Below are 27,351 nucleotides of genomic sequence, written 5' to 3' on the forward strand. Positions count from 1 at the left end.
CGGATAGATGGGCAGATACAACTATTCTTAGAAGTCTCATTCATGGTTCATTGCCTGTTCAAGAACATAACAGACTGGTTAACTTTGTCATATCAACCAGTCGATCTTGGGACTTCTCCTCCCTGGCCTTCGTACTGCCCAAAAATATCCAAGAATCCATTCGAGGACTCCCAGCGGGACTTAAGGATGACGTTCCAGACTCTGTCATTTGGGGACTCACTCAAGACAGCCAATTCACCTCAAAATCAGCCTATCTCCTCTACCTTGATCACTATAATAGCCTAGATACTCAGTGGGAGTGGCTTTGAAAATGTCCGACTCTCCCCCGCATCCTTCATTTCATGTGGCTTTGTTGCATGAATAAACTCCTTACGGCTAGCCACCTTGCTCACCGCGGGCTGTCTATGCCACCGTATTATCCCCACTGTCCCTCAGAATTGGAAACCACAGATCATATTCTTCGGAGCTGCTCCAATGCGCGATCCTTTTGGCAACACTTCAGGGTCACAGCACCTGCGTTGGCCACCTTCACGGAGCCTCTCACAGAAAAGGTGCGGCAAAACCTCACCAGTAACCTTGCATCTCACTTGCATATTCCTTGGCGGGTTCTCTTCCCCTTTACCATCTGGTACCTCCGGAAAAACAGGAACAACCTCATCTTCTCTTCGAAACCTCTCCATAGTAACCTAGCCGAGTACACCATTCAGAAGGCTGCGGAGTTCTATGCAACTATGCCAAATAACCCTCCATCGTCCAGCTCTACCATTCATGTCTCCTGGGAACCCCCCACAGATGGATTTCACAAACTCAACACTGATGGGTGCTCGAAAGGCAATCTCGGCATAGCTGGCGCGGGTGGCCTCATCCGAGACTCACTTGGTAGATGGATTGTTTGGTTCTCGATGAACCTTGGGTGCACTACTAGCCCAGTTGCCGAACTCAAAGCACTAAGACAAGGATTGACAACTGCTCGTGCTTGCGGAATCAACCGCCTTGTGGTTGAACTTGATGCGAAGTTGATTTTAAACTGGGTATGGGGGAACACTCCCAATATGGTACTAATAAATTTGATCGATGACTGCAGGACCCTTTGCCAACAATTTGAAGTTATTATCCCGAAGCATACATACAGGGAAGCCAATCAATGTACTGATCATCTTGCTAACATTGGAGCAAAATCTTCGGATAGCCTCGATATTTTATCTCAACCCCCTCCTTCTCTTAGGGAGTTCTTATTTCAAGATAATATGGGACTTTTGTTATCGATATCTGTAAGCGCTTTGTGCATAGACGATTAATTTCTAATGCATTTCATTTTTCTACCAAAAAAAAATCTCTAATTGATAGGAAAATTTTGATTTTGCAAATCATATGCTGATAATTCTATAACCTAGACCAGGATTCCGCACATGAATAGTGAAAACAGGTGATTCAGAGGCTGGATAGTCGAAGATCTTGCATGTTTGATTGCGTCCTGAGCGGCGTTTTCCCTTCCCTCCCCCATCTCTCTGACGATCTTCTGAGTTTGTTTTTTATTTTAATTTTAATTTTTAAATTTTGAAAAAATAAAGAAAAATTGTGTTTTACTATTTGTTTTATATTGAACCAGTTTCGGCTCGTCCACGGGCACATCATCGAGAAGATACGTTGTTGAAAATATCGAAAGTTAAAAATTGAGTGATGAATCTTTAAGTAAAAAAAAAAATTGAACACGTATACGATCATCCGATCCAATGGTTGAAGAAAAAAAACAACCACCGTGATAGTTTTTTGCACCCAACCGTGGTAGTATCACTCTACATGGCATATCGTTTATGAACACTTGCGCGCCAGTTCGTATAACCAATTGTGCACACCATACAGTATTCATAATATATATATACCGTATAGTAGGGGTGATCGGTTCCGGGTACCCTGTATTTTTCACGATACCCGGACCCTACCTTGTAAGGTACAAGTTTCAAGATTTTGGAACTGGACCTTACCCTACCCGGAACTTGTATTATACCACAGGTTCTGGGTACCCTATTAGAACCTGTAAATTTTTTTATCTTGCTAAATAAAACCGAAAATGTCACATACATAATCAGTAATCACGCCAAATAGAATATCAATAAAGATTTAGATTAATCCACAACAAAAAAAAATGTCTCATCAATCCATCGACAAAATTAAACATTCATAACACGATTCCACACAATAAAGTATTAGAGGAGACAATAATTTTACTCTTTCATCTTTTTTATTATTATTATTATAAATAATCAGATCCTGGTACCCTGTAGGCAGAAACCGGAACTGAAATCGATTTTTACCAATTCCTGATTTTTGTACCCAGAACCTATCCTATTTTCAGTATGAGCTACCCGGACCTTACCTTAATGGGTAGATTCTGACCGATTCCGGATATACGCAGTACCCATGCACACCCCTACCTTATAGTATTTGTATTGAATAATACCAAAAAGAAATCTCCCAATATATAAAAAGTATAAAAGTACGGGGTGTTTCTAATATTTTTTAATTTTCCATTTTACCCCTGCGTTTAATGCATGTTCCTTCGTGCCCATCCAACTTCTGAACGCCTCCTCCCGCCCCCATCGCTTCCATCTACGTTCGCCTTCTCCCCGCCAGACCACTCTGTCTCCGCCTACCGCGCTCGACCCTGGCGATGCTGGCCCGCAACCCCATCGCTCCCCTTCTACTTTCGCCTTCTTCCCGCAAGGCACTCTGTTTACAGACTCAACGCTCGCCCTCACCTTGCGGCCCCGTTGGCCATTGGAACCAACGCCTGAGACCCACGAACAACAGAACGTCGCCGATGAATTCGTACTACAGTCACCAGCCTCACCCTCCCCTATCCGACTCTCTCTATACAAGTTGCGGATGAATCGCTCAGTTTCGGTGCCCTTGCTCTCCTGGTTAGTTTTGCACTTTGTTTCGCCCTCATATATTGTTTCTATCAAGTTAAACCTTCACTCCTATGACATTTCTACCCCTATTCTCTCTAGTTTTAAGTTTTATCAATACGCATTTCTACATCATGTTCTTGTTGCTACACTGCACATCAAGTGTTTGTTGATTTGCCCATATGATTTTTCACCAAAAATGTTGTAGGAGTCCTCTTAGATGCCTTCGAAAGGAAGAAATAAATGTTCTTAAAACCAACTCATCAAAATTTGATAGTGCAGGGATAACTAAAAGCCAAGGATGAACCATCCTAATCTATACAGGACAATGCCTGTGGTATCTTGTAGAGAACTTGACGGGCTGGTACAAGTTGTCTTACTGAGACTGGAAGAACCGATAGAAGTTTTAGCTCTTTTTTCACCTAACATGGAATAAAAGGTAAATACGACATTGCGTATGTGATTGGCACCATGATATCGTGAGCAATGGCATTCCTTAGATATCTAATGATATGGTAATCACTCTCTCCATATGTCTCATCTGTTTTCTGATTGGCACTAACTCTTGTTTGAATTGATTTTTCTGTTTCATGTTTCCAGAAGTGTAAAAGAGTTGTCTTTTTTCCTGTCCTTAATTCGGAGTTGAGCATGTTGAAACATCAATGGGTTTATATGCCAATGCTCGAGCCGTTTGTTCCCCAAGCTCTCCCATGATTCCTCCTCAAATGTGGACACTGTTGTGGATCATGACCAAATCAGGTTTCATATATTTTATGATATACGTAGTCGTTAAAATATCTTTCTTGTGATTACTATAGATTAGAAATTCGTTTGGTTGGGTTTTGATCTGAAAGATGATTTTTACAAGTGGGCTGGATTTGATTTCTGGTTCTGCGTGTATTCTAACCTGTGAACTTCTACAAATTTCTGTTGGACGGTTTTCACTGTCTATCCCTCTATTTCCTAGGAAAGAAAATAAAAAAACCCCAGAAAAATCAGAGGAAAGGTTGTCTTCTGTGAAACACTGTTTTTACTGTTGTTGGTGTTAGTGCTAAGATAGATCTGATCTGGGTTTTCTTTCTAATTCCGATTCTCAGTGGTCTCTCTCGATAGAGACTATGACCTTTTTATCTAACGGTCTTAATGAGAAGTTTGTCGGTCTATTTTACTTTTATGATATTGCTTGTATTAATCTTTACGAAAGAAGATCCTGATTAAGTTTCTGTATTCCTACGACAGCTTAAGAAAATGGATGATATCAACCTTAAAGGGTCATTATGCTGGCGAAGCTGGGACTTGGAAGTCGACAGAAGCTGTTCCAGTGATGACTATGATGACTTCTCGGACCCCTTTGACAGCAGTAGCACCAAGAATGCTATCATGGACTGGTACATTCGCATAGACTGGTTTAGGTGGTGAAGGGTAAGTTCCTCATCTCTTCTGCGTCTCTCTCTCTCTTCCCCTCGTTAATCTTTCATTAGGTTCCCTTTTTGAAAGGATGAAGCATTGAATGATCAGATAACAAAAGACATAACGCGTTGGAGAATCTAAAGTTCATATAATTAATGAGTATACGAATCTCTTGGACTACATGCAATTAGCTTGTAGATTTTTTTTCTTAAAATAGTGCCTAAGTATGTTAAAAGAGAAAATTCACGCTGGAAGAGTTTTTTTTCCTTAGTGGACCGATCTGACTTGAATTAGATTACTTAAGGCCAGTTGAGCTTCCAGATACTAAGGTGCAATCGAAAATAAAAATGGCAAGACACAAAAACAGCCGTCGGATGCTTTCTTGCTCCACTGTGGATCATCTGCGGCACCGACAGAATTACCAAGTAGACTCTTGAATTTAACTTCTCTTCACAAGCAATTCCTATTGTATTATGCACCTAATTTTCCGCAGATATAAAATTCAGGGACACTTTTCAGAAGTGCAAGAAAACCAAGAAGTTGCTACATAATCATTTAGCAATAGAGAGGCAGTAATATTGAGTTCGATCATTCCGAGTCATCACAAGAATTGAACAAGAGATGATCCATCTTATGTTTATGCATGGAATAGTGAAATCAAGGCAACTATGTTACTATCTACACACACACACACACACACACACACACACACACACATATTTGTATCCTGGGAGGCTCTTTATTCCCGGTTGTAGGCTAATGTTATTTTGGCATCCCAATTGCGACTTTTCAGCCACAATCCTCTAATTACTTATTAAAAGAAAATAAAAACAAGAATCCTCCAACCAATCTCCCTATATCCAACCGGTATATCTTTCACTGCCCTCATTTCTTAAATGCAATGATTATTCACCCTTAACACCCTTAAACAACTCACTTTTTAATTCCTGAGACTATCCACTTCGTGCCCTTCCTCCCCCTTCAGATAGACAATGCATCTTTTCCTATTGTGCTATACAATTAATTCTTCCTTTGTTCAAGGGCGCACTTTGATGATTGAAGGAAAGTTTCAATTATTTTATCTGTACATTTCAATTGCTCTCTCCATTACACCATGTTTCTATAATTGATGGTTACTTCTTGCTTACTTCATGAATGGGCCATGTTCTATATCCTGGACTTCGACAATCAGACGAACTTTTGGTGAATCGTCTCTTGCATCCTTTCCCCTCTATCTCATGTAATGCTATCTGATTTCCTTTAATTTCTCTACAGTGCCCTTTGTTATTTGTCACCTCCTCTTAGATGATATTCATTTCATATTTATTTCCTTTACGAGTGATGAAAATTCATAAAGATATTCAATAGATAACGACATCTTGTTAGATAATATTCATTTGAAAAATTAAAACTTAAAAGATTTTATAGATTGTCACGTTTTCTCCACTGTGTTTATTTGCACAAATGAAATTTCAAATAAATATGAAATGTAGAAAAAAAAATGTAAAAGATCGCTATTTATTAAAATTTATTATAAAAATGATTTTTTTTTTGGAAAATAGTAGAGATTCTGATTAGCTATCTGAGTATTTTGAAGCCATTAAGTTGAGTCCAACTCAGCTCTGCTCGCACTCGTATTCCTGCAGTATATCTAAAAATATGTATACATTTTCACAAAAAAAAATGTATAAATTGAATTCTTAATAAAAAAGTTCATCTTTTTTTAATTCATTCAAACTTTCAAGGTTAACTAAGGAAAATATTATTTTTCTATTAGTAAAGTTATATTTCACATTATAAAACCATTTTGTTCCGTCTCATTCCATTCTGGCGTACCAAATGTGTTAGACGACTTTACACAGTTTTCTCCCATGAATGGAGAGCTCACACCTGAAAACATGACCGAATATTGAAAATGACAGAGTTGATATGCCCGGAATACGGGGCATAGTCAAAAGCATGATAATATCATGGATAGAAAGGGGAAATTCCAGTCATGGTATGGCATTATGGGGCATGGAAATTTGGAATCGTCTCGGGGAAGTTGCCAGTCATTCGTACATAGTTGAGAGTTCCTTTAAGGCCATACTTGTCCACCACGCGACGTGCAAATCTGAAACCATCTCCGTACTCGGGACTATCACTGGTTTCAATACTATGCTTGATATGCTCTGCGAGTTTTCTCTCAAACTGAAGCCCTGGAGATGAGCCCGATTCATTTCTAGACATATCATGAATCTTAGATTTTATCCATATATGAGCCATAACTTGGCACATTCCTTCTTCAATATTGTATGGCAAGGGGCCACAAAAGCCCTGTACATGCTTCTTTTGGCTTTGCTGATATCCTGTAACAAGCGACCATATGACAATATGAATTACACAATGAACAAAGCAGAATGTCATCTTAAAAAGAAATCTGTTACAAAAACAGTGTGAACAAACAAACCTTCAAGACAAAGCCAAGCGTGCATCATCTCATGGGCGAGGGTTCGACCGATGTACAACCTAATTTTCATTTGTTAAAATCGTGTATCATCTCATATTTTTAAAACTTAACTGGATCGTCATGGTACTTTCCAAAAAACCATTACCTGGGGCAACCATTTAGTAGTTCAATGCACTCTACGTTCTTGTAACTCACTAGCTTGAATGGCTCCTCCTTAACTCCAGTTATATTATTTTTCGGTCCATACTTTGGTGTCTGAATCATCTGTTGTGGTCGAAAGAAAAACAGATTACTTCGTCACATATACTTCTGATATTGATATTGAAGTTAATACTTTTCAATCGAATGAAATAAGAATCATATATATATATATATATATATATACACGGAAGAAGGTTATGCTGTCAAACCGTAAGCATAGAATTTTCTTTTGATATGGTTCTTCCTCTAGTGATTCCTCCACGTTCTTTCTGCAAAAATAAGGGAAACCACCAGCCTTGATAAAGCTACCGAGTAAGAGAAGACCGCCTAATTATTTAGTTTTATTGTTCATCTTATGGAGAAAAATCAATACATTTACATATATATGCTTTGTAACACTTACATTCATTTTCTTCTTGTCAAGCACGAATATAGGAATAAATTCCTGCCTAACTTTCATGTCCAAATCCTCATAAAATTTAAGGATTTCATCAACAAGAGGTTGACAGTCACGCTCATTCATGATTGCAGATTTCTTGCAATCACTACATATCTTCCGACCATCATCGTATGACGAGTATCGGGTTCCTCTTACCTGTGCATGGCATGTTAATGTTATGTTCATACATTCTTCATAACTAATGATACATTAAAAGGTAATAAATGAACAATCTAACCTCGAGCCTTTCACAGAAGAAACATATAGCAGTGCCGTCATGGAGGTGCTTGGTGCAGTACTTTTGGTGAAAGACAGGTACTTCTCCATATTGAGGAACACCACTGGAATCTACAGGAACCTATGCAAAAAACAGAAGAGATTTACTAGATTATCAGATAATGCCAATGTAGCCAACTTCTTATATGAGTCTATATACACCAGTGTTATCAGAACCGGTCGAGTTATGGATTCACGGGTTCGATGGGTCCAACTGGGGTTTGATGGGTGGACCGCACATTTAATTAAAGATTATATAATACATAATTATTCTAAAAAAGCATGATGAATAAAATAAATACACAATAATTTAAATAACTATTCTTAATTAATAAAAGAAAATTTTCACCAAAACTCTTCTCTTCTTTGTTACTGTGTAAATCGCATTTCTACTTCTCGTTGAGTGTCAGAAAGAAAATTTTTGAACAAAAACAGACAAAAAGTGGCTCTAGCTTAAATGGTTATGGCTTCAAGCATTGAAGGAGATAGGAATTTGAGGTCTTGTGTTCGAATTCCTTCCCGCACATTTCATTTTTCTTAATAAATAGGAATCCATAGAACCGATCCAGTTCATTTGGGTTTAGTGGGTTCACATTAAAATTGGTCGGTTCCATGGGTTGGCTGGCCCAAATATGCAGATTGGATCCTCAAGCAGACATTTGGCGACATATTTTAGGAATGCTTTGAAAAGCATTGTTGAAAGCTATACAAGTAGGGTTTATGTGACGCTTTGAAAAAGATTGCCACAAGCAAATCTAAGCTGTCATTTTCAAAAGCATCACCAAAAATCATTGGCAAAGGGACACTTTTGCCAATGCTTATAAAATGCATCGGCAGATGGAGATCTTAGCTAACGCTTTTTTAAGCATTGGCCAAGGGTTACCATAGTCGACGCTTAAAAGTAAAGGAGCCCTTTTGCGAACGTTTAAATAAGCGTCGGCAAAGATAGATTTTAGCCGACAATTTTCTATGTGTCGCCAAAGGGGAACCTTATTCGACATTTAAAAAGCGTCGACAAAGGGTCCTTTTGTTGACACTTGAGAAAGTGTGAGGAAATGGACCCTTTTGTCGACACTTATGCATCGGCAAATGAACCTTTTATATATCGACAAATTTTACTGACACTGAGAAACATCATAAAATGTCAAAATTTATAGTTCTCTCATTCTCAACTGCTTTGCCGTCACCAACTTCTCTTGGCCTCTAGGAGTCCTCAACCATCGCTCTCTGGTACAATATCCTTCACCTCCTCCCTCTCCTTTGGATGCTCAACACTCCCCGCCAAAGAGAAGCTCAATGAGATCTTCCATAACATTGAGGAGAAGGCCAACAAGATCTCTGCCTCCGCCAAAGAGGTTTGGCATCTCTTTATCCCTCAATTGGTGTGAAACACTTGCTATTGTCTCTTGATAGTGTTGGATTTTCAATGGAAATCCAAATAAAAAATATGCAAGGTGAAGGAGGCAATGGGTCGATGAGGAGCAGTACTTCGATGAGGAGTTGCAAATCGATGAGCAGCAAGTTGAAGGAGGCAACGGTCAACGAAGAGTAGTTCAGTGAGGTGCAGTAGAGATAAACTAAAAGCATGTTGTTGGTGCAGCATATTGATCCAGGTGAAGGATGGTGGTGGGAGGACGAGGTTGTGGATGAGGAGGCATAGATGGAGCAGGATGTTGTTATTGCCTTCTGCCTCTTCTTTCCTTCTCCTCTTTTACGTTATATTTGTCTTAGTTTTTTTGAATGCTAATTCGTTTTTCCTTTAGAATTTCTCAGGCAATGGTATGAGTTGTTCTATATTAATTTGATTTCATTATTTTATGGTTGCTTTCATTTCTTCTTATTCAGTCATGTCAACATGTTATCAATTGTAAAATGGGATCGATTTACCTCACAACATATTGTCGAATTTTGATAATATGTTTTTCAGTATTTTTGAAGCGTCGAACTAGGCCTTTTTTTTAAAAAAAAAGCCTATACCGACACTTTTATAGTATCGGACTAGACTTGGTTTTGGCCGAAGCTTTCAAGGTCGGGCAAGTGCGAGACTCCTATATACGTCGGCAAGGCAAGGGTTTAGTGACGCAAATGAGGCGTTGCCATTGATCCAACATCTACCAATGCTTTCAAAGCACTGCATTAGGGGGGTTTATCGCGACACTTGTAGTAAGCGTCGGCATACTTGTGCCGACTGTACTTTTGACACCGCTTTTGAAAGTGTCATAAATAACATCAATAGGCTTTAGGCGACACTAGAAGCATCACCAAGCCACAAAAAGCATCGCGAAATGGTGTTTTAGTTGTAATGATACACATTTCTTATGACGGGGGACAACTTTAAATTCTTTTGTTTCATCTCTACTATTATAAAAGCGGAAGGGACCATTTCATCTCACTTTCATCTTCCATGAATGCCCTGACTACACATATTTCGATTTATAAGAACCTTTTGATCAAGGATATAATTGTAAATTCAACAGAATGATTACCTTCTCTTCCAGCCTTTTTTCTCACCTTCCACTTTTCTCCCTTTCTCTTCCTACCTTTCCTAAATCCAAGTACTTGGAATACCTTTTCTAAAAAAATCTTTAATGTTAAAATTATACTATTATTTATGACGATATTTATTAATTTTATGGTAAACGAGTAATTATGACTTCGAAAAACTAAAATAAAAGGTCACAATGAGCCATCTATGGGATTTAATATGAACCAATGCATAGCGCTGGCATTCATCTAGTTTTCTTTATTTCTCTTGTTTAAATTTGTTTAGAGAAAGGCGTCAAAGGGTTGAAATACCTAATCCCTTGATTTGAAGACGCTGTTCAAGAGCATAATCACTTAATCCCAGAAACTAATTAGGAATGTGCCTTTAACTTTATTTGTCCACTTCTTAACTTTAGTGTGATAGGGGATTCTAATTGAAAATGGTCCGTGACCAAATTGATCTAAAAAAATGATAAAATAAAAAAGAGTGTACTATAGTGATGCAGACCTTCACTTGTAACCAAGATATTTCAAGTTCGATACTCGTTGTGAGATTACACATGTTCATTTATTAGCTATCAGGATTAAGCCCGTGGTTCTCTCTTATAACTAAAAAATGCAAAAAAGGTAAAAGGCCTAATTGATGTACATTCGAAGGTCATAGACCAAATGGGTGTAAAAAATAAGTTAAAGGACCAAATTGATATACTTTAAGGAGTCAGGTTTTAGTTGATGTAAAGAATGGGTTAAGGACTCAATTGATGTGGAACATATCTATTAGGGATGCAATTGATAATCTACTCTAACACACCAGAGTCGACTCCAACCCATGGCAATCGGAAATTGCAGGTTGTTTGTTCCAGGGGCTACCCATGAGCTCAAATTGGTTGGAATTATTTGGAAACCCATCGAGGATCCCATCTTGGACATTAGGGCTAAAGGAGAGAGTTTGTCGCACCTCGATTACCAATTTGGCTGTGCAAGGGAAAAATCCACAGTATGTTTATGAGTCATGATCGATGAACCCAAATATTATGCCCCTTGGCACATATGAGTGATGAGTTCGTAACGTTACTCAGTATTTGAACGAAAATATATTAAAGAAAAAAGAAAGAGAAGATTTTAAAAGTTGAGAACTTAGAATGGCTTTTTCACTATTATTTATACTATATATTTCTCAATTGTCCTACCGCTTTTGCTTCGGACAGTTGCCGAGATCATTCCATTTATCCTTTGTCGATCAATGGACTCTACAGATAAGTTTGACTGTGTTAGCGAGGATTGATCTAAAATTCAGCCATGGCTCTGACTACCAGGCCGAGCTTTCCCCTGCAAATATTGGGCTTAAGGGACTAACGAGAAGCTAACGTACTTCTGGCGAGGCTCAAACTTAGATTTGGGGTGTAATGAACCTGCACAAATCTTTCTAGTACCATGTTAAAGTTTCACTGAGTAAATTATGTCGTTGGGCCATATCCAATCTAAAAGTATAAAATAACAACATATATGCCCCATGCTTTTTCCTTTCTTGGCCTGTTGGGAGACTTCTTCAGCAGTCGAGTTAAGTTGAAGTAGCTCGTAAGCAGCATAGCTTATTTACACTCATAGGATATAAAGAAAGGTCTCTTTTATATTCTTGGTCTGAGAGGAAGTTAGAGGAAAATTTGGAGAGAAGAATTAGAGAAAGGGGGCATAGATGGGTTATGGCGTCACTCCTTTATAAAGCTATCCCAACTATGAATTTTCTCCATTCATAGGATCCAAATCTGAAATCTTGTTTAAAGAGAATAAGAGTCGAACATCTGGAACTGAATCATTTAGTACTGCATGTACCCTCTTTTGTATGGTTCAAGAACATTGTTGGTATCGGGATATTCTCCTAGGGTACTTGTCGAAAGCGGTACGTAACAGCTTTAACTACAAAAGCTAAATAGCCTCGGCAAGAAAAAAACATTCGTTCCAATTAAAGGCAACTTCGATATGAGTGACCTCAAAGTAGAGTTAGTAAGGAAAAGCATACTTACGTGGTACTTGCAAACATCACATACTATTGGGGTGTAAGACCATTTGCAACGTGGCCTGAAATACGGGTGGTGATCTTCATCAGCAACCTGTCGTTACTGGTTGAGATTAGACGGAACAAAATGCGTATCTAAAATCAACACAGAAATTCATCTTACATTGTATTAATTGAACTGCAAAAAGAGAATTTGAAGTTATAGTTACTAGACCTCATAGTCAGCAGATTGTGGATTAGATGAGTTGCATTGAAAAGATTCCTGCAGATTTGGAAGTGTGTCCGTGCAATTGATAAACTTTTCTTCATCCATTTGATTGTGCCGATATTGATACCATGTACTAGAGAAAATAAAGCATTTTCAAATTACTAATCAATATAGCATTTTCCAACTATCTATTAGCATGAAATTTTTAATCATATAATTTACCCAAAAAAAGAAAATTTCAATTATAATTTAAAAATTCCAAAATAATCTGTATCTGTGTAAAAATTTATGGAGTGCATTTAATCTAAAATTGAAAGGGAAAAAATAATTTTTTTATTACAAAAAGCTGAATTATTAATATCTTCCTATCATGTCCACCAAAAAAAAAAAGAACCTTCCATCATTTTACAGGAAAATAGGAATAAGAAAATGATTTAAGTATTTTTTTTGGGTTTTAAAGAACAAGATTATATACTTGTTTTATTTATTGTACTAGACTCATGAGTCTCCTTTATAAAACAAAAAAAAAAATATTTATGTACTTGTAGTAGCACAGATTGTATCGGATTCAAATAATTACCTCAAAAGCTCAAATTTATTCAACAAGATCGTCCTGGCTATAATACTGAGTAGATATATGAACATTCGATGCAAGGCATGAAGTGCAACTTTAAAGAATAACTAGAGTGAATTCATGAAGATATAATTTGATGACGAGAGTCAAATTCAAGATTATGAGATATAAATCCTATTTATTTGATGATTACGTAACATATAAAAGTTATAAAGGGAAAATTAGTTGAGATGCTTAAGCTCATGTATTAGGTATGCCATAATTATTCTAAAAATGATTACTGTAATTAATCTACTAGTAGAATAAAATAGATATTCACGGTTGATAGTATAATATCTTTTAAATATATTATCACGAACTAATAATTCCATGAATTTACAGTGATATAAAAAAATTAAAAGAACATATATAAAAATAAGGACATCTCAAAAGTTATATTTTATTTTATTTCTTTAGTAAAATAAATATGCAAGTCAAGTTCGCATAAGAAATTTCCGTATTCATATAATTTATTTATGATAAACTTTCATAATTATTGGTGATTAAATAAATAATGTGCGACGTATCCTAAACAAGACTAACAGTTCTTTGAGTATAATGTTTTAACATTCTTCTTAACATATCTATATTAATGTGGCAGATGACAAGTGCTTTTGTGCTTCGTGTATCAATAGATACATAAATTTCGTAGCTGTATATTACTCTACTAAGTCGCAAGAACAAGGATGAACATACAGGCATGTTCAGAAACACCATACTTATATGAAACCAAACAGTAAAAAAAAAAATCTAATAGTATGTGTCACTGAAATCAATTGAAGATACTGGAAAGGACAAGATAAATAGACTAAATTAATTATATTTCAAAAAAACCATATGCTGGAAAAATGAAAAAGACAAAGAACGATGAAAAGAAACAGTACCTATAGGCAGAAGGGAAAGAATAATAAGGTTGAAATATGTAATTTCCAATATTGCCATATTGCTGGTTTGGATTCTCTATCCTTATACTTCGTTGAAGACCCAAAGCCAGCTCTTCCTCTATAACCTCCCGGTACAATCCTCCAGTAGGAGCATCGTCATTTCCTTCATTGCCCTCGGTTTGACTCTGATCCTCAAGATGTCGACTTTCACCGTAAGGAAAATAGTAGTGCCCTTGAGTAAGCATATAGGCGTTGTATCTTAGACATAGTGATATGTGTAAGAAGTAAGTTCTACCAGGCAATTAAGTTAGCATATGACAGTTTTATTTTTTCGCTTACCCATGACTGCATTATCTTCATCATGATCCTTGTCGCTCAACGATTCATCCTAAAGAATTCAGTAATATGGTGTATTCATGAGACCAAAACTTTGACTTTCCAAGGGTAAATAGAGAAATGAAGACGTACATACCTCCGAATCTCCATAGCTGTTATGACATTCCTGTTTGAAGTTTGAGGTAGGAGACGAAGAAGCACCCTTTAGGATATTCTTCAGCCAACCCATTACTTTCCGTGATCAACCCCTATAAAGTACTACATATATATATATATATACACATATATTTTATTGTTTATGTCAATTTCTTCCCTTTCTCTTTCTCTCCTCCATTATTAACAAAATATAAAAAAGAAATCCAATGGACCACCAGCGAGTTTTAAATGTAGGATTAATTAGTATAGATAAGAAGCAAAACACAACTACCAGACAGAAGGCATAGGGCAAGTAGGAATCAGTCACATTGAAAAATCTTTATAGGAAGACATATTAGACTTTATTTCTTCTTCTTCTTTTTTAAATAGAAGAAGACATAGACTTTGACTTGTCAGTGAGTAACCACTCACAATTAAATAACTTTAGAGGAAGCGTCGGTAAGTAACCACTTGCAAATTGCAATTGAACAACCACCGACATTAGAGGAAACTTCCGATAAAATCCCGTTTGGAAACTAAAAAAAACTATGTGTATATATATGTATATATATATATATATATATAGATTTTCGAGGGGTTCTTCCGAGAACATTTTCTTTAAAAGAAAATTGAGGGAAGTTTTCTAGCAAAAATAAATTTATTCCGAGTGAAATTCCCTTGAAATGTTTTAAAAAAATAATAACAATAATTATAAAAATATATAAAAAAATGAATGATCAAAATTAATTTAAAAATAATATTATCTTTATAAAACAAATTTAAATAGAATATCATTGAATATATGACATATTAAAGTGAAAATAATTTATAAAAAAAAGGTATAATTACTGTGCGCACTCGAATTTAATCTCGTCGGGGCACGCATGCGCGAAGCCTATGCAACGCTGCTTGGGAGTTTCCACCTTCCTGGGGACGCGCGACGGATGCGCGTGAGAAGGAGTCGCTACTTACTGTTTACGACCCATAAGTCGAAGGCCGTTGAGTCGCCTGGGTCTAGGGATACGGGGTACACCTAAATGCTAAGGCAATGGTCGTACAGAACCGAAAATTCTGAATTCAGGGGTTCTATTACGTGCGGGCCTATATCCCGCACGTCCTTTCGGTACTCTAACTTGCTAGACTTGTCGTTTTGTTTATTTACCGCGTAATTTAGGGTTGCATTTGACTCGCCCGTTTTGACACCGTAAAGTCGGTGAATCAATTGATTCGAATCAGGAATCCGAAAGGAAAGTAAGTTCGCGCATCGAAGAAACGGCTCGCTATCCTAGCTACGGTTCGTCGAGCCACGGTGGTCAATTCCCCGTGCAAGCCGAAACCACGAAATATTAAATTTACTTGCCTTTCAGATAAACGAATCGATTCGATTAATTCTGCGCTCAGACCTTTCGTTCACCGATTGGGGATCCTTACAAATGAATACACAAATAAAGTTCCTTACAATGTACTCTCAAAAAAATATAAATTACAATTGAATAAATGAATCCCCGATCAGCTCGCATTGGATCAATATTCCGCTCCAGCTCGCCGTGTGTTTTGAATGACCGATAAATAAATTAAGGCAGCGCGGGCTCAAAGAGTCGGGGGCCGGGTCCGATCGAATCAACGGTCGGCAGGAGAACCGATTGATTCCCACTGTCACCGTTGGACCGATCGAGCTCCCAAGTGATATCTAAACACGTTTCACACATCCAATCCAAATCACCTTCCACATAGGCCATACTTGGAGTGTGATGGTGACTCGAGGCTAGATCTCATTCCACACTCGGGTTGCACGCGCTCAGTGAGTTAGGAGGCGTTGGACCTCGTGTTCGGTGATTTGGGGTATTGGATCCCGTGCAATACGTAACCTATGGGTTTAAACCCGAACTGCAACAAATCAGCAAAAAGCAAATGAAAAACATAAAAAAACTGATGAAAAAAGTGACAAAAACTGACAAATGCGAATAAATACAGACAAGTTGTATATTAAGCCGAATGTATGTGATTTAATCAGTTATTAATCAGGATTGATTAGCAAACAATGTATTTAACCTAGGCGAGTAAAGAAAGGGGTCAAGACATGGTTCTATGTCGATTATGTGTGTTGGTTCGTTTTAGGATTCTATTTCGTGGAGTGTCACTACGATTTCACTGAATACACCAAACTTGTGTTTTGACTCTAAATTGAAACCTAGCATTCCACCTGTCCATTATCTAATATTTAATTAAGCCAATGCATGATTAATTCGGTTTTGTGTGTTTTGTGACAGAAATAACAACATTAACTACCGAAGCTACAATAAGAAGATAGAAACACCGAAAAGTGAATGAAATGGGTCATGCGAATGCAACTCACACTCAAACGGGCCGCCTTTTTCCATCCATAGATCAAGGTGTTTCGATCTCCTTAATGCCTAGGGTATCGGCGAATCACGAAATGACGGTTATACCCTTGGACAGTAAGGTATGTGAGATGCACGCGTAAAATTGAGACTACATGACACGAAGAGGTCTAAAGAGAACTCGCGTGTTTCGACTTGAGCCGCCTCAAATTGGGCCCGGACTCGAGTCATAGCACACGAGTACTCCCTGAACACTGATTCTATTCGTGTCCCACATCTCGATGCTTTAAAATTGGGGATTTTAGAAAATGGCATTTCCACTATTTCATGATCCGTCGATGCGTTTACAAATTAATATTCAATTTGTCCAATTATTTAAGCCGAATGATTTCATTAACCAAGTAACACGTCCCATTTCCCGTTCGTGGAATGGTTTCATGATTGAGACCTCGAACCTCAATTGTTATGGATCAATGAAATGATTGTTCGATATTAACGTACCTAGCATACGAATTAACATGAAACCAACAATTAAATGAAAATTGTGATTACAATCAATTCCAAGAATCGGTTTTGACCGTTTCTTGCATGCGTAAAACATCAAACACAATGACAACGTATATTTTTACATAGCCGGTGCTGCTATGATCTTAGGAACACAATCAAACATACAAACAAGAACAAACATGATATTTAGAGGAATCGATAAAACGGTATCAACTCGTGGGAAGTGAAAAATGTAAAAACTAGGGAAATGACTTGAGTCGGGGAAAGGAGGCCATCCATGGCCCGAGGAAGTCAAGAGGGGCTCTCAGCCACCTCCCTTGGGGTGAGGCCGAGAGGCTCCTTTGGATTGCCTGAGCCAACAAGGTCTCCTCGACTCCGATTCAAGCTATTTCCCGACTTGCTAGCACTGTATACGATGAAGACATGCATAATACGATGTAAAAACACATAAAAACATAAACTTGCATGCGAATCGGTCATGGACCGCCTTATCGCCCCACAAACGCAAAGAAAACGTAAAAGTCTTAACTTATCTAAGTTGGGAATGATTATACCTAGCCCCGGGATGCGGGAAAAGTCGAGGAAAGTCGGAAAAACGGCTTCAAGAAGTCGATTCTGCCCCCTGGAACGAACAGACCCGAATCAGTGAAGTCGGGTCGGCGTCAGACCCGACTGGCAGTCCGGCTTGTCGGGGTTGTACCAGTTGATCGGGATGGAATTTTCGCGCGGGGCCAGTTGTGTTTGACTCCCAAGAGACTAAGGATCGCTTCTGCGGTGGTTTCGGGAGGAGAGCACGCGTAGATTTTCCGGAAATCAAAAACAAAGTCGGGGTCAGTAAAAAGAGACGGACCCAGTCGGGGCAAAACAGACCCGATTGACACTCGATAAAGAAAAGGCTCTATAGGAGGCTCCCGGTGGTCTTTTGGCATAAAGTCGGTGGTATTGGACTCCTAGCTGAGTGAGGATCACGGTGATGTGTGGCTCGTAGCGAGATTCAACCTGAGCTGACCTGTATGTTCCTGCAAAATTCGGGTCAGAATAGAAAACTAGAGGAACAGACCCGACTGGCACCCGATGAAGAAACGACTCTACGGGAGGCTACCGGTTGTCTTTTGATGCAAGGTTGGTGGCATTGAACTCCTAACTGAGTAAGGATCACGGTGATATGTGGCTCGTAGCAAGATTCAACCCGAGCTGACCTGTATGTTCCTGCAAATTTCGGGTCAGAATAGAAAACCAGAGGAACAGACCCGACTGGTACCCGATGAAGAAACGACTTTACGGGAGGCTTCCAGTGGTCTTTTGATGCAAGGTTGGTGGCATTGAACTCTTAACTGAGTAAAGATCACGGTGATATGTGGCTCGTAGTGAGATTCAACCCGAGCTGACCTGTATGTTCCTGCAAAGTTCGGGTCAGAATAGAAAACCAGATGAATAGACCCGACTGGCACCCGATAAAGAAACGACTCTACGGGAGGCTTCCGGTGGTCTTTTGATGCAAGATCGGTGGCATTGGACTCCTAACTGAGTGAGGATCATGGTGATATATGGCTCGTAGCGAGATTCAACTTGAGTTGACCTGTATGTTCCTGCAAAGTTCGGGTCAGAATAGAAAACCAGAGGAACAGACCCGACTGGTACCCGATGAAGAAACGACTCTACGGGAGGCTTTCGGTGGTCTTTTGATGCAAGATCGGTGGCATTGGACTCCTAACTGAGTGAGGATCACGGTGATATGTGGCTCGTAGCGAGATTCAACCCGAGATGACCTGTATGTTCCTGTAAAATTCGGGTCAGAATAGAAAACCAGAGGCACAGACCCGACTGGCACCCAATGAAGAAACGACTCTACGGGAGGCTTCCGGTGGTCTTTTGATGCAAATCGGTGGCATTGAACTCTTAACTGACTGAGGATCATGCCTGCAGTGGTTTTGTAAAGATTGGACATGTCTATTTTCCTGAAAGATGCAAAGAAAACCGGTAAAAACTGGAAAAAAAATCTGTGAAGGGAGAAAAGAGAGAAATGGCGGTGGTGCATGGTTGAGCGGCTCTTGGCACGCGACCACCTTGTCACAGGGGAGAGTGAGGGTCATGAGGAACCCCTAGGAAGTGATGGCACGACTCGCCATAGTCGTGAGGTAGTGGAAATGCCCAGGAAGCCCGGGAAGCCGTGAAAATGCCTACAGAACCCGGTTCTGGACAGAGCTGGTTCGGGCTGCTGGGAGCTTCAAATCGCAAAACTAATACCGTAAATGGACTCGGGAGGTCAAATACATGTGGGGTATGTAGTTTGTTTGAGGCTTGGATAAGTCGGGAAGGAAGAACTCGCCTAGAAACCGAGAAACTCCATAGGAATCCGAATCTGGATTGGGCTGAAACGGGACCTAGATGACTTCAAATAGCAAAACTAACACCGTAAATGGACTCGGAAGGTCGAATACATGTGGAATATGAAGTTTGGTCAAGTTTGGATCGGGTTGGATGGCGGTCGCCGAAAAACGATTGAGTTTTCGGGCAAACCGGCCTTGTATCCGGGCTGTTATGGGGCTGAGCGAAATCTGGAAAATGAGGGGAGTTTGGAGAGTGTTCTTGAGTGAGAAAGGTAGAGAGAGGTTGCAAGAAGAGTTGTGATTAAAGTGTCTTGCAATTAGGCACTTATAAGATGCCTTAATGAGCCAAATTAGTGAGTTTAAGTACAATTAGAGGGGGGTGCTTAGGGGTTCCGAATTTTGGAGGAAAGATTAGGGTGGGGAAGTTGTCTTGTTGAGTGTGGGCAAAGGAAGATAAGGGAAATGAGAGTTGATGGATGGGAAGTGTGTAAGAGATATTTTGAAATGTATGGTGGAGGCTCATTTGGCTCAACTCTAGAGTAGAGCCATGTCTTGAGGCTTGGCTTGGCTCGGCTGGGCTTGGCTAGCTTAAGGGTCCCACTTGACTAGGAAGAAAGCTGAAAGAAGCTCGGGGCTCGATTGATCGCGCGTTTGATTTACGTGGTTTGCTTGAACGACGAATTATCAATGTGCGCGCGAATACGGTTTTAATGATCCTAATATTGACATGCTTATTGAAAACGAATGCTCGGATGACTCGGGGACTCGAAAGCCGGTTTTGCTCCGTTTGGATGATCGGAGCGAAGTTGTCCGCTTCTGACACCTATTTACTTTTGCATGTTGTAAGGCTCGCACCGGTGCATTTTTCGCATTGAGCGAAATGGTTTACTCGCCGACTTCGGCTGGAGATCGATAACCGGAGATGACCTAAGAATCCGCGAACGGCACTTTCTCTGTGTTTCCCGAGTGTTCTGATGTGTTCGGAGACCACTGTGATCTCCGTTTGTCAAAAATGAGTCCCGAAGGCTTGTCGGGAGGCGTTCGTGTCCATTGAAACGTCACTCGGGAGATCGGTATGACTTGCTTGGTCCGATCCGAAATGATTTCCTAGCCCCTGGGGGTTGTTGAGAGTGGGTGGTGCAAAGGTCGGATGTCAACATTTTCCAAATGAGCTCCGAGCACAAGATTCCCCTTTAAAAGGGCCCTTTTGTTACTGGAATAGTGTTCGGGAAACCTAAATGGATTATGCAATGCGATCGAGGTTTACCTCCCAAGCCCTTGAGGTCCCTGGGATTGATTGGCGTAAATTTCGTGCACTGACGATTTGTTAAAAGGTCTCCAGCTATGTCTTTCTGTAGAAAATGACCCCTTGTTCCCGGGTCGGGATCCACTCGGGAGACTAAGATGAACCCCGAAACGCAGTCTAAATCCTATTACATGGTCCTGGTGGTCCTTGGGTGTGTACAGACCTGTTTTCGGGTGCCGTTTACCTGTCCGCGAATCGGGCGTCCCGGGAGTCCCTTTAGGAAGGCGTCTGCAAATGTTCAGGAGTGCCCCGACTTAAGCAGGAGGCTTCTGAAATGCGCTCGGAGGTGCCATTGGTCATTTTGGTATCAAGAGGGATTTTTAGAGACCCATATTTGATATCTTCTGACGCTCTGGCGATCTGGCAATGAATAGTGCCATAGTACCGGCTTCTGTTGTTTTGGGGTTCGCTGTTTATCTGCCCTTTTGATTGCCCTTCTAAGCCTTTTGGAGGACCCTGCTTCTCTTCTGTAGTCCGTGCCCCTATGTTCGAGCGTTCGCCCCCGATTGGTCATGAATAGTAACCCGAGCCTCAGTCCGGGCGTTCTTACGTCGAGAGTCGGTTGGCCAAAATGGGGTGCTGACAATTACCTAATAAGTCCACATGGTTCGCTGTTTTTCTCAAATATAGCATGGTTTTCGAAACTTTTTTTTGTAAAAGCACGTGGTTTAATTAGTTTTTATTTCAAATCTAGTATAAACATTTTTCTATATTTATTTTTCAAAAGGGACCCTAAATTCTTTTCACATTCTTTAAATATGCCCAATTACTATCTCCTCGCCCTCTTTATCGTGATCAACTTCTTTGTGTCTTTTGCTCTGGTCTCCAATAAAGGTGTTATACAAAGTATAACAATTTAAAATAACAGAAGTTCGATAGTCAAGGAAATGACATAAAAAACAAAGATCCAAGTTCAAAATTGATAGCAAGGGAAAAAACTTTGGATAAAGATACCTATGAAACCGTTCAATGAAAACGTACGAGTGCAGTGAAATCGTATTCAACGTTCAATAAAGATATTGTTTTTGTTAGACATTTGTCCTGCTCTTACCTATGCGACTGGTGTTCTTGAAATGTCTTGCTACTGCCTCCATGTTTTGGTCTTACTGAGAGCTTTTATCCTTGGAAGATCTATCGATGCTTGGTCGTGATTCTCTTGTTTTTTTCATGAGGTTTCATACGTTTTTCTTACTCCCTAGTACTGTAGATGCCACCGTAGCCCCAACAAACGGAGAAAAGGATGAAGTGGCCCCTACCAATGGAGGATTACTTTGTTGATCCTTCTACTTGAGAGGGTTAGAAATAACGTTGGGCAGCTTAGGGCGTCTGATTGGGAGGAAAGAAACGCGGCGACCACATTGAACTTTCACTTCACATTGGGCATCAATAGATTGACACATAAGTACACACGACTGAAGCAGAAGTATGTGGCCTTCACCAATTTACTTTTGCACACTGGTGTAGGCTGGGATCCACTCATCAGCACCGTGGTGGCTCCTGATTGATTATGTATGGGACTCTCTCATTCCGGTAATAAAAGCGTTTCTTCTGTTTTTCCTTGAAATTGTCTTCCCTTTTACCGATTTACATTAAACTTCATGTAGGCACTACTTATACATCGCGATTTTCATTTCATAATCAATTTCTGCGGCTCGATAAGGTGTACAACACTTTGAAGAATAATGGGTGCCATAACTACTACTTCCGGACCCATTTGGAAAAAACACTGCCACTGGTGCTTCCCGACATGTGTCAACCGACCTGCCACGAACATCCTCTGAGGAACGCAGGATAGAGGAAGGATTACGAGCTAGCCATCGTGTGAGGAACAAAGGAGTGGTCAATTTGGATGAGGGGACGGACTCAAGGACAGTCCTTTAGGGTCGTCGTATACTAAGCAGCCATTCACGCAAGGAACAGAGGAGTGGCCAATTTGGAGGAGCGCACGGACTCGAGGACAGTCCTTTAGGGTTGTCGTATACTGAGCAGCCATCCACTACCATTGGTCGACGTCGGAAGGCAAAGCACCTGTCCCCAAGGGATGAGGGGCTTGACACGATTGTGGACTTGATAGGTACCAGTTTACGTAACAAGACCAACCAGTCCAAATCGAAGAATTCATCGAAGAGATTCAAGTCAGTGTCTAGCCCGAGAAACCCAACAATATAGTTTGGAAGTGATGCGCTCACGGACTAAAACTGGATAAGAAAGAAGGGTGGAGAGTAGGGCCAACTAAATTCACTCGATAAGATGCGCTCGAGTAATGAAAGTTGTTTTGATTCGTCGCGTTTAAGGATGAATGATAAGAATTGGAGTTTTCGCCACTAAACAAGGAACTTGTTTAGATAAGAACAGGTAGAAAATGCTCTAGGTAATTTCATTTAAAATATTCATCTCTTTCTCATCGATTAGAATAGAGCTTATATAGCACTCTTAGAACCACTTATCAACATAATGACAACAATGGAAAGTAAAGACAACTTGTTTCCAAGCATGAGAAATATAAAGTTTAAATGAAGATATTTGAACAAGAGTATCCAGGTACTAACTGCCTATCCACCTTGCTCCAACTACCATTATTTGAAGGAAATTCATCCAAAATGTAGGTGGACAATTAATGAGCTGCGTACTCTCCTTGATCAGGTGTTTGACCACACATTTCCATGCACTTAAGTACGGTATTGAGCTCGAGGTAAGTTGCAGCAAGCTTCTGGCCTTGTAATGCCTGACAAGACCCAAATTAGACTCAGCCTCGTCCTGGACTGCATTCTGAGCCACATAATCCCCTTCGGGTTCAGAAGGATTTGCCCCCAAATCCAGATCTTTTTCATCTTCAAAATTCGAGGATAGGTTCCTTATAGTAAATGTCATTGAAACATTGTAATCATCAGATTACTCAATCTTGTATGTATTGTCATTAACATTCTTCTTGACATGAAGTGGACTCTCAGCCCGCGGCATTAGCTTGCTCTTTTTCTTACATGGAAACCTCTCCTTATGAAGGTGAATCCAAACAAAAGCCCCTGGATTGAAATGAACTTGCTTCCTTCCCTTGTTCGCACCCTAAGCATAAGTTGCATTATTATTCAAAATATGCTTCTTCACTTGCTCATGCAAAGTTTTGATCTACTTAGTCCATTCTTGCCATCCAAACACACTCTTGAACTAGCTGGTAAGAGTGTCAAATCAAGGGGTGTGATAGGATTAAAACCATAAGCCACTTCAAAAGGAGTCTTCTTGGTAGAGCTATGAATGCTCTAATTATAAAAGAATTCAATAAGGGCAAGGCATGTATCCCAACTCTTCAAGTTTTTATTTACAGCAGCTTGATTATTCTATAATCCATAATCCATAATCTAATCTAATCTAATATACATAAGTAAAAGAGAATTGGTTAGTGAGGTACACTAATAAAAATAAATATATAAATTAATTTAAATATATGAATAAACATATATCGCTTAATGATTGATATGTACAATATCATACCATAAGTTGTACAAATTATTCTTTGTGCTCGGTGTAGAAGGTTATAGTATGAAATATTATAATTGATGTCTATGGGTGATTTAAAAAAATACTTGATAATTTTCAAAGAGTTTTTTATAAATTATATATGAAATTCATTTCTTTACCAAAAAACAATTTGGTATTTTGAGTTCTTTTTTATGAAATCGAGTCGTATAAGTTTCATTTTTACTTTTTCAATCCTAAAATGCTTATCTGTTAGATATTTATAGACCAAACTGTGTCTGTCCATTAATTGATACTGATATAGATGTAAACTACATCAAATGTTTTACACAAGTCACTAACATAATTTCGCGAAGTATGTAAAAAAAAATTTAAATAGAAAATAAAAAGAAAAAAATAAATAAAAGAACCACCCACCCCCCTATCAAGCTGGGTGGTTATTGGGCTATGGGCCTCGCTTGTAGCCTCATTCCCCTTCCCCCAGGATGAGGTCATCGGCCCCATTCGAGTTCGCCATCGACCTCCTTTGAAGGTTGGGGGCCGCCGACAAGGCTCTCATCCCTGGTACCAGGAAACCCGACAAAGGACTGCATGTGATTTAATAGTCTTTTTTTTTTTTGAGTTGGTGTGGCTTGGGTTCTTCAAGGTTTTCGATTTGATTAGGGGCTAGAGGCTAGGCCGATGACCACCACCCCCATCACTGAGGTCGCCAGAGGACGCTCTGGGCGTTGACAACCATGGTGGGGGGAGGGGGTGGTGGTCTCGATGTGGTCACCAGACCCCAAGTTGAACCAAAATTAAAAAACAAAAAAAATAACCCCTAAATTCGAAGAGCCACAATGAGGATGGAGCGATGGGGCCTCGCTCGCTGTCAACACCCCCTTAACTAAGGTCTTTGGCCACCACTGAGGTCACCAGCTACTACGGATGGGGGAGTAGTGGCCACCAGCGAGTCCCCAACCTTCCAAATTGAGAAATGAGAAGGGTTTTTGTGGTTGTCGATTTCAGAGGGTGTAGGGCCTTTGGTCGATAACCACCACTCATTGACGACCCCAGCTAGGGTGGTGGTGCCCTTCGATGAACCACCATCAGCCCGATTAACCTTTCTTTCTCATTTTTCGAACCCATAAGTTTGCTCTTTTTGTATGTATACATAATTAGTTTATTTTTTTTAGAATTTACATAACTTTTGAAATTTTAAAATATTCAAAATATTCAAAATATTCAAAGGGCCTTATTTAAATATTAACAAATGTTATGTCATATTTACACAAAAAAAAAGCATTTTGGTCTGAAACAGAAAAGATTTTAAATGTTTTGACTTTTGTCGGTTTATCCTAAATGAATATTGAGAAAAAATAAAAAAATATATATATGAAATTTATACAAAAAAAAATCAGCGATAATTATTCATTATTTTGCAATTTTGACAAAGAAATAGAATTAGGCAATTAGATTATTTTTCTTATTTGGCTTTTATCTTAGTTTTCTCTAGCAATGTTGACTCTTTTTTACTCTTGATTATCATGATTTTATTCCCATTTTTGCTAGGATTTTATATTAGTTAAAGTATTGCTCATTTTGTATTTTTGTATATTTTAAAAATTATTGTATGTGCTATACAACAAGAATATTAAATTACTAATATACATAAAATGAATATCTATTATAATTTCTTTTCGATTAAACATTAGAATTGAGAATTTTTTTCCTACTTTCGCTTCGATTAACTACTTCAAAATTCCAACAAACATATAATAGTTTGGTAATGTGTATTATTAAAAGATTATACATTGACTTCTTATATTAATCTTAATTTTTTTAAGGTAAATGGACTTAATTCTAGCAAAAAACCAAATTAATTATTTATAATTTTGTATAACATCAATTATGTTTTGTTTAAATAAAAAAATTATCAATATACATTAACGTTATTAAGTAATTCCATATTTATTAATTTGGTATCTTTCAACCAACCAATAAGGTAATTGATGATGTTATATAACTAATTATATATTTGTTAAATAAAGTTAAATTTTTTTATATATTTTCAAGCATTTTATAAGTATTGCGTTTTACCACTTAATCGAAAAATCTTTCACACATAGCGCACGTGTAGATTCACTAGTAAATATAAAAGTACAAGTACATCGAAAATAGTAGGAAAGATAACACAATTGATTTTCAGTGGCACACAATATTAAAAAAAGGGCTAAATGAACATAATTGTCCTACAAATATGCGAAAAGTTAAATTAAAATCCTAAATGTATCAATTTAGCTCAAGTAGCCCTAATTGTAATCCATTAGATATTTTCAGTTCGAAACCGTAACTGAAAGTTACCACCATTAAATCAGACCACATGGCGCAGCCTGATTGGTTGATCAAAATTGACATTTATTTAAATTTTTAAAATTTTACAAAAAGAAATAATAATAAAAAAGTGAGGGAGGGGGGGAAGGGTAGTCCCATTGATGGGGGCTCCCCCGTCGGACACCTTCCACCCCTGCAAGGTCGCCGGAGGCATCAATCGCAGAGAAAAGGCGGGGGGGGGGGGGGGGGGAGAGAGAGAGAGAGAGATTCTCGCTAGTGGGCACTCTCCATCGGCCTCCTCCCCCACGACAAGATTATCGAGGGGACTCCCCTCCCCATTTTTTTTTTGTTTTTATTTTTCAAATTTTTTAAAAGTTTAAATAAATAAAATTTTTAATCAACCAATCAAGAACTAGGTGTAATGTGAACCAATTTAATAGCGTTCAGTTTCAACCACAGTTTCAAAGTGAAAATATCTAATGGACTAAACATTTAGTATTTCTTGAGCGAAACTAATATATTTAGGACTTAAATTTACTTTTCGCATAGTTTTAGAACTTCGACGCTCATTTTACCATTTTGTTTTTTGCCAGTTAACCTTTTTTTTGCCGATTTGAACCCTGATATCCGGGAGCTCAATCGGGCTCCACTAATCAAGTCGAGCTGGGTCGGCCCACTAAGAGGTAAAATTCTCTCAGCGTCGATTTTCTGCATTCAC

At 38.9% G+C, this 27,351-nt stretch overlaps 1 protein-coding gene and 1 long non-coding RNA gene across 5 annotated transcripts; one reads left to right on the forward strand and one right to left on the reverse strand.

The window, feature by feature from the left end:
* Positions 1–2,528: 2,528 nt before the first annotated feature.
* Positions 2,529–5,584, forward strand: LOC116212454. Of its 3 annotated transcripts, none has more exons than XR_004157854.1 (4): positions 2,529–2,921; positions 3,187–3,424; positions 3,510–3,668; positions 4,149–5,584. It is a non-coding gene; the product is annotated as an uncharacterized LOC116212454 (long non-coding RNA). The 3 variants fall into 3 exon arrangements; XR_004157852.1 differs by having other exon boundaries at positions 3,187–3,348; XR_004157853.1 differs by having other exon boundaries at positions 3,192–3,348.
* Positions 5,585–6,106: 522 nt separating this feature from the next.
* LOC116212452 (protein DA1-like) lies at positions 6,107–14,496 on the reverse strand. Of its 2 annotated transcripts, none has more exons than XM_031547075.1 (11): positions 14,363–14,496; positions 14,230–14,278; positions 13,891–14,122; positions 12,400–12,526; positions 12,193–12,279; positions 7,647–7,766; positions 7,373–7,564; positions 7,179–7,238; positions 6,914–7,032; positions 6,769–6,827; positions 6,107–6,667 (listed from the first exon to the last, which is right to left on the reverse strand). In XM_031547075.1, exons 1-11 carry the CDS (start codon positions 14,453–14,455, stop codon positions 6,327–6,329), a joined length of 1,479 nt encoding a protein of 492 aa, XP_031402935.1. In that variant the 5' UTR covers positions 14,456–14,496; the 3' UTR covers positions 6,107–6,326. The 2 variants fall into 2 exon arrangements, with proteins under 2 accessions (XP_031402935.1, XP_031402936.1); XM_031547076.1 differs by having other exon boundaries at positions 13,891–14,148; positions 14,363–14,422.
* Positions 14,497–27,351: the final 12,855 nt, after the last annotated feature.

Source organism: Punica granatum, chromosome 6 (assembly GCF_007655135.1).
Source record: "Punica granatum isolate Tunisia-2019 chromosome 6, ASM765513v2, whole genome shotgun sequence".
NCBI lineage: Eukaryota > Viridiplantae > Streptophyta > Magnoliopsida > Myrtales > Lythraceae > Punica > Punica granatum.

Coding starts and splice junctions, on each gene's coding strand:
- LOC116212452 (XM_031547075.1), bottom strand. CDS start 14,455: ATGGGTTGGCTGAAGAATATCCTAAAGGGTGCTTCTTCGTCTCCTACC. Junction 14,123..14,229: donor TGAAGATAATGCAGTCATGG/GTAAGCGAAAAA, acceptor TGCTTACTCAAG/GGCACTACTATTTTCCTTAC. Junction 7,239..7,372: donor TTGACAAGAAGAAAATGAAT/GTAAGTGTTACA, acceptor TTATTTTTGCAG/AAAGAACGTGGAGGAATCAC.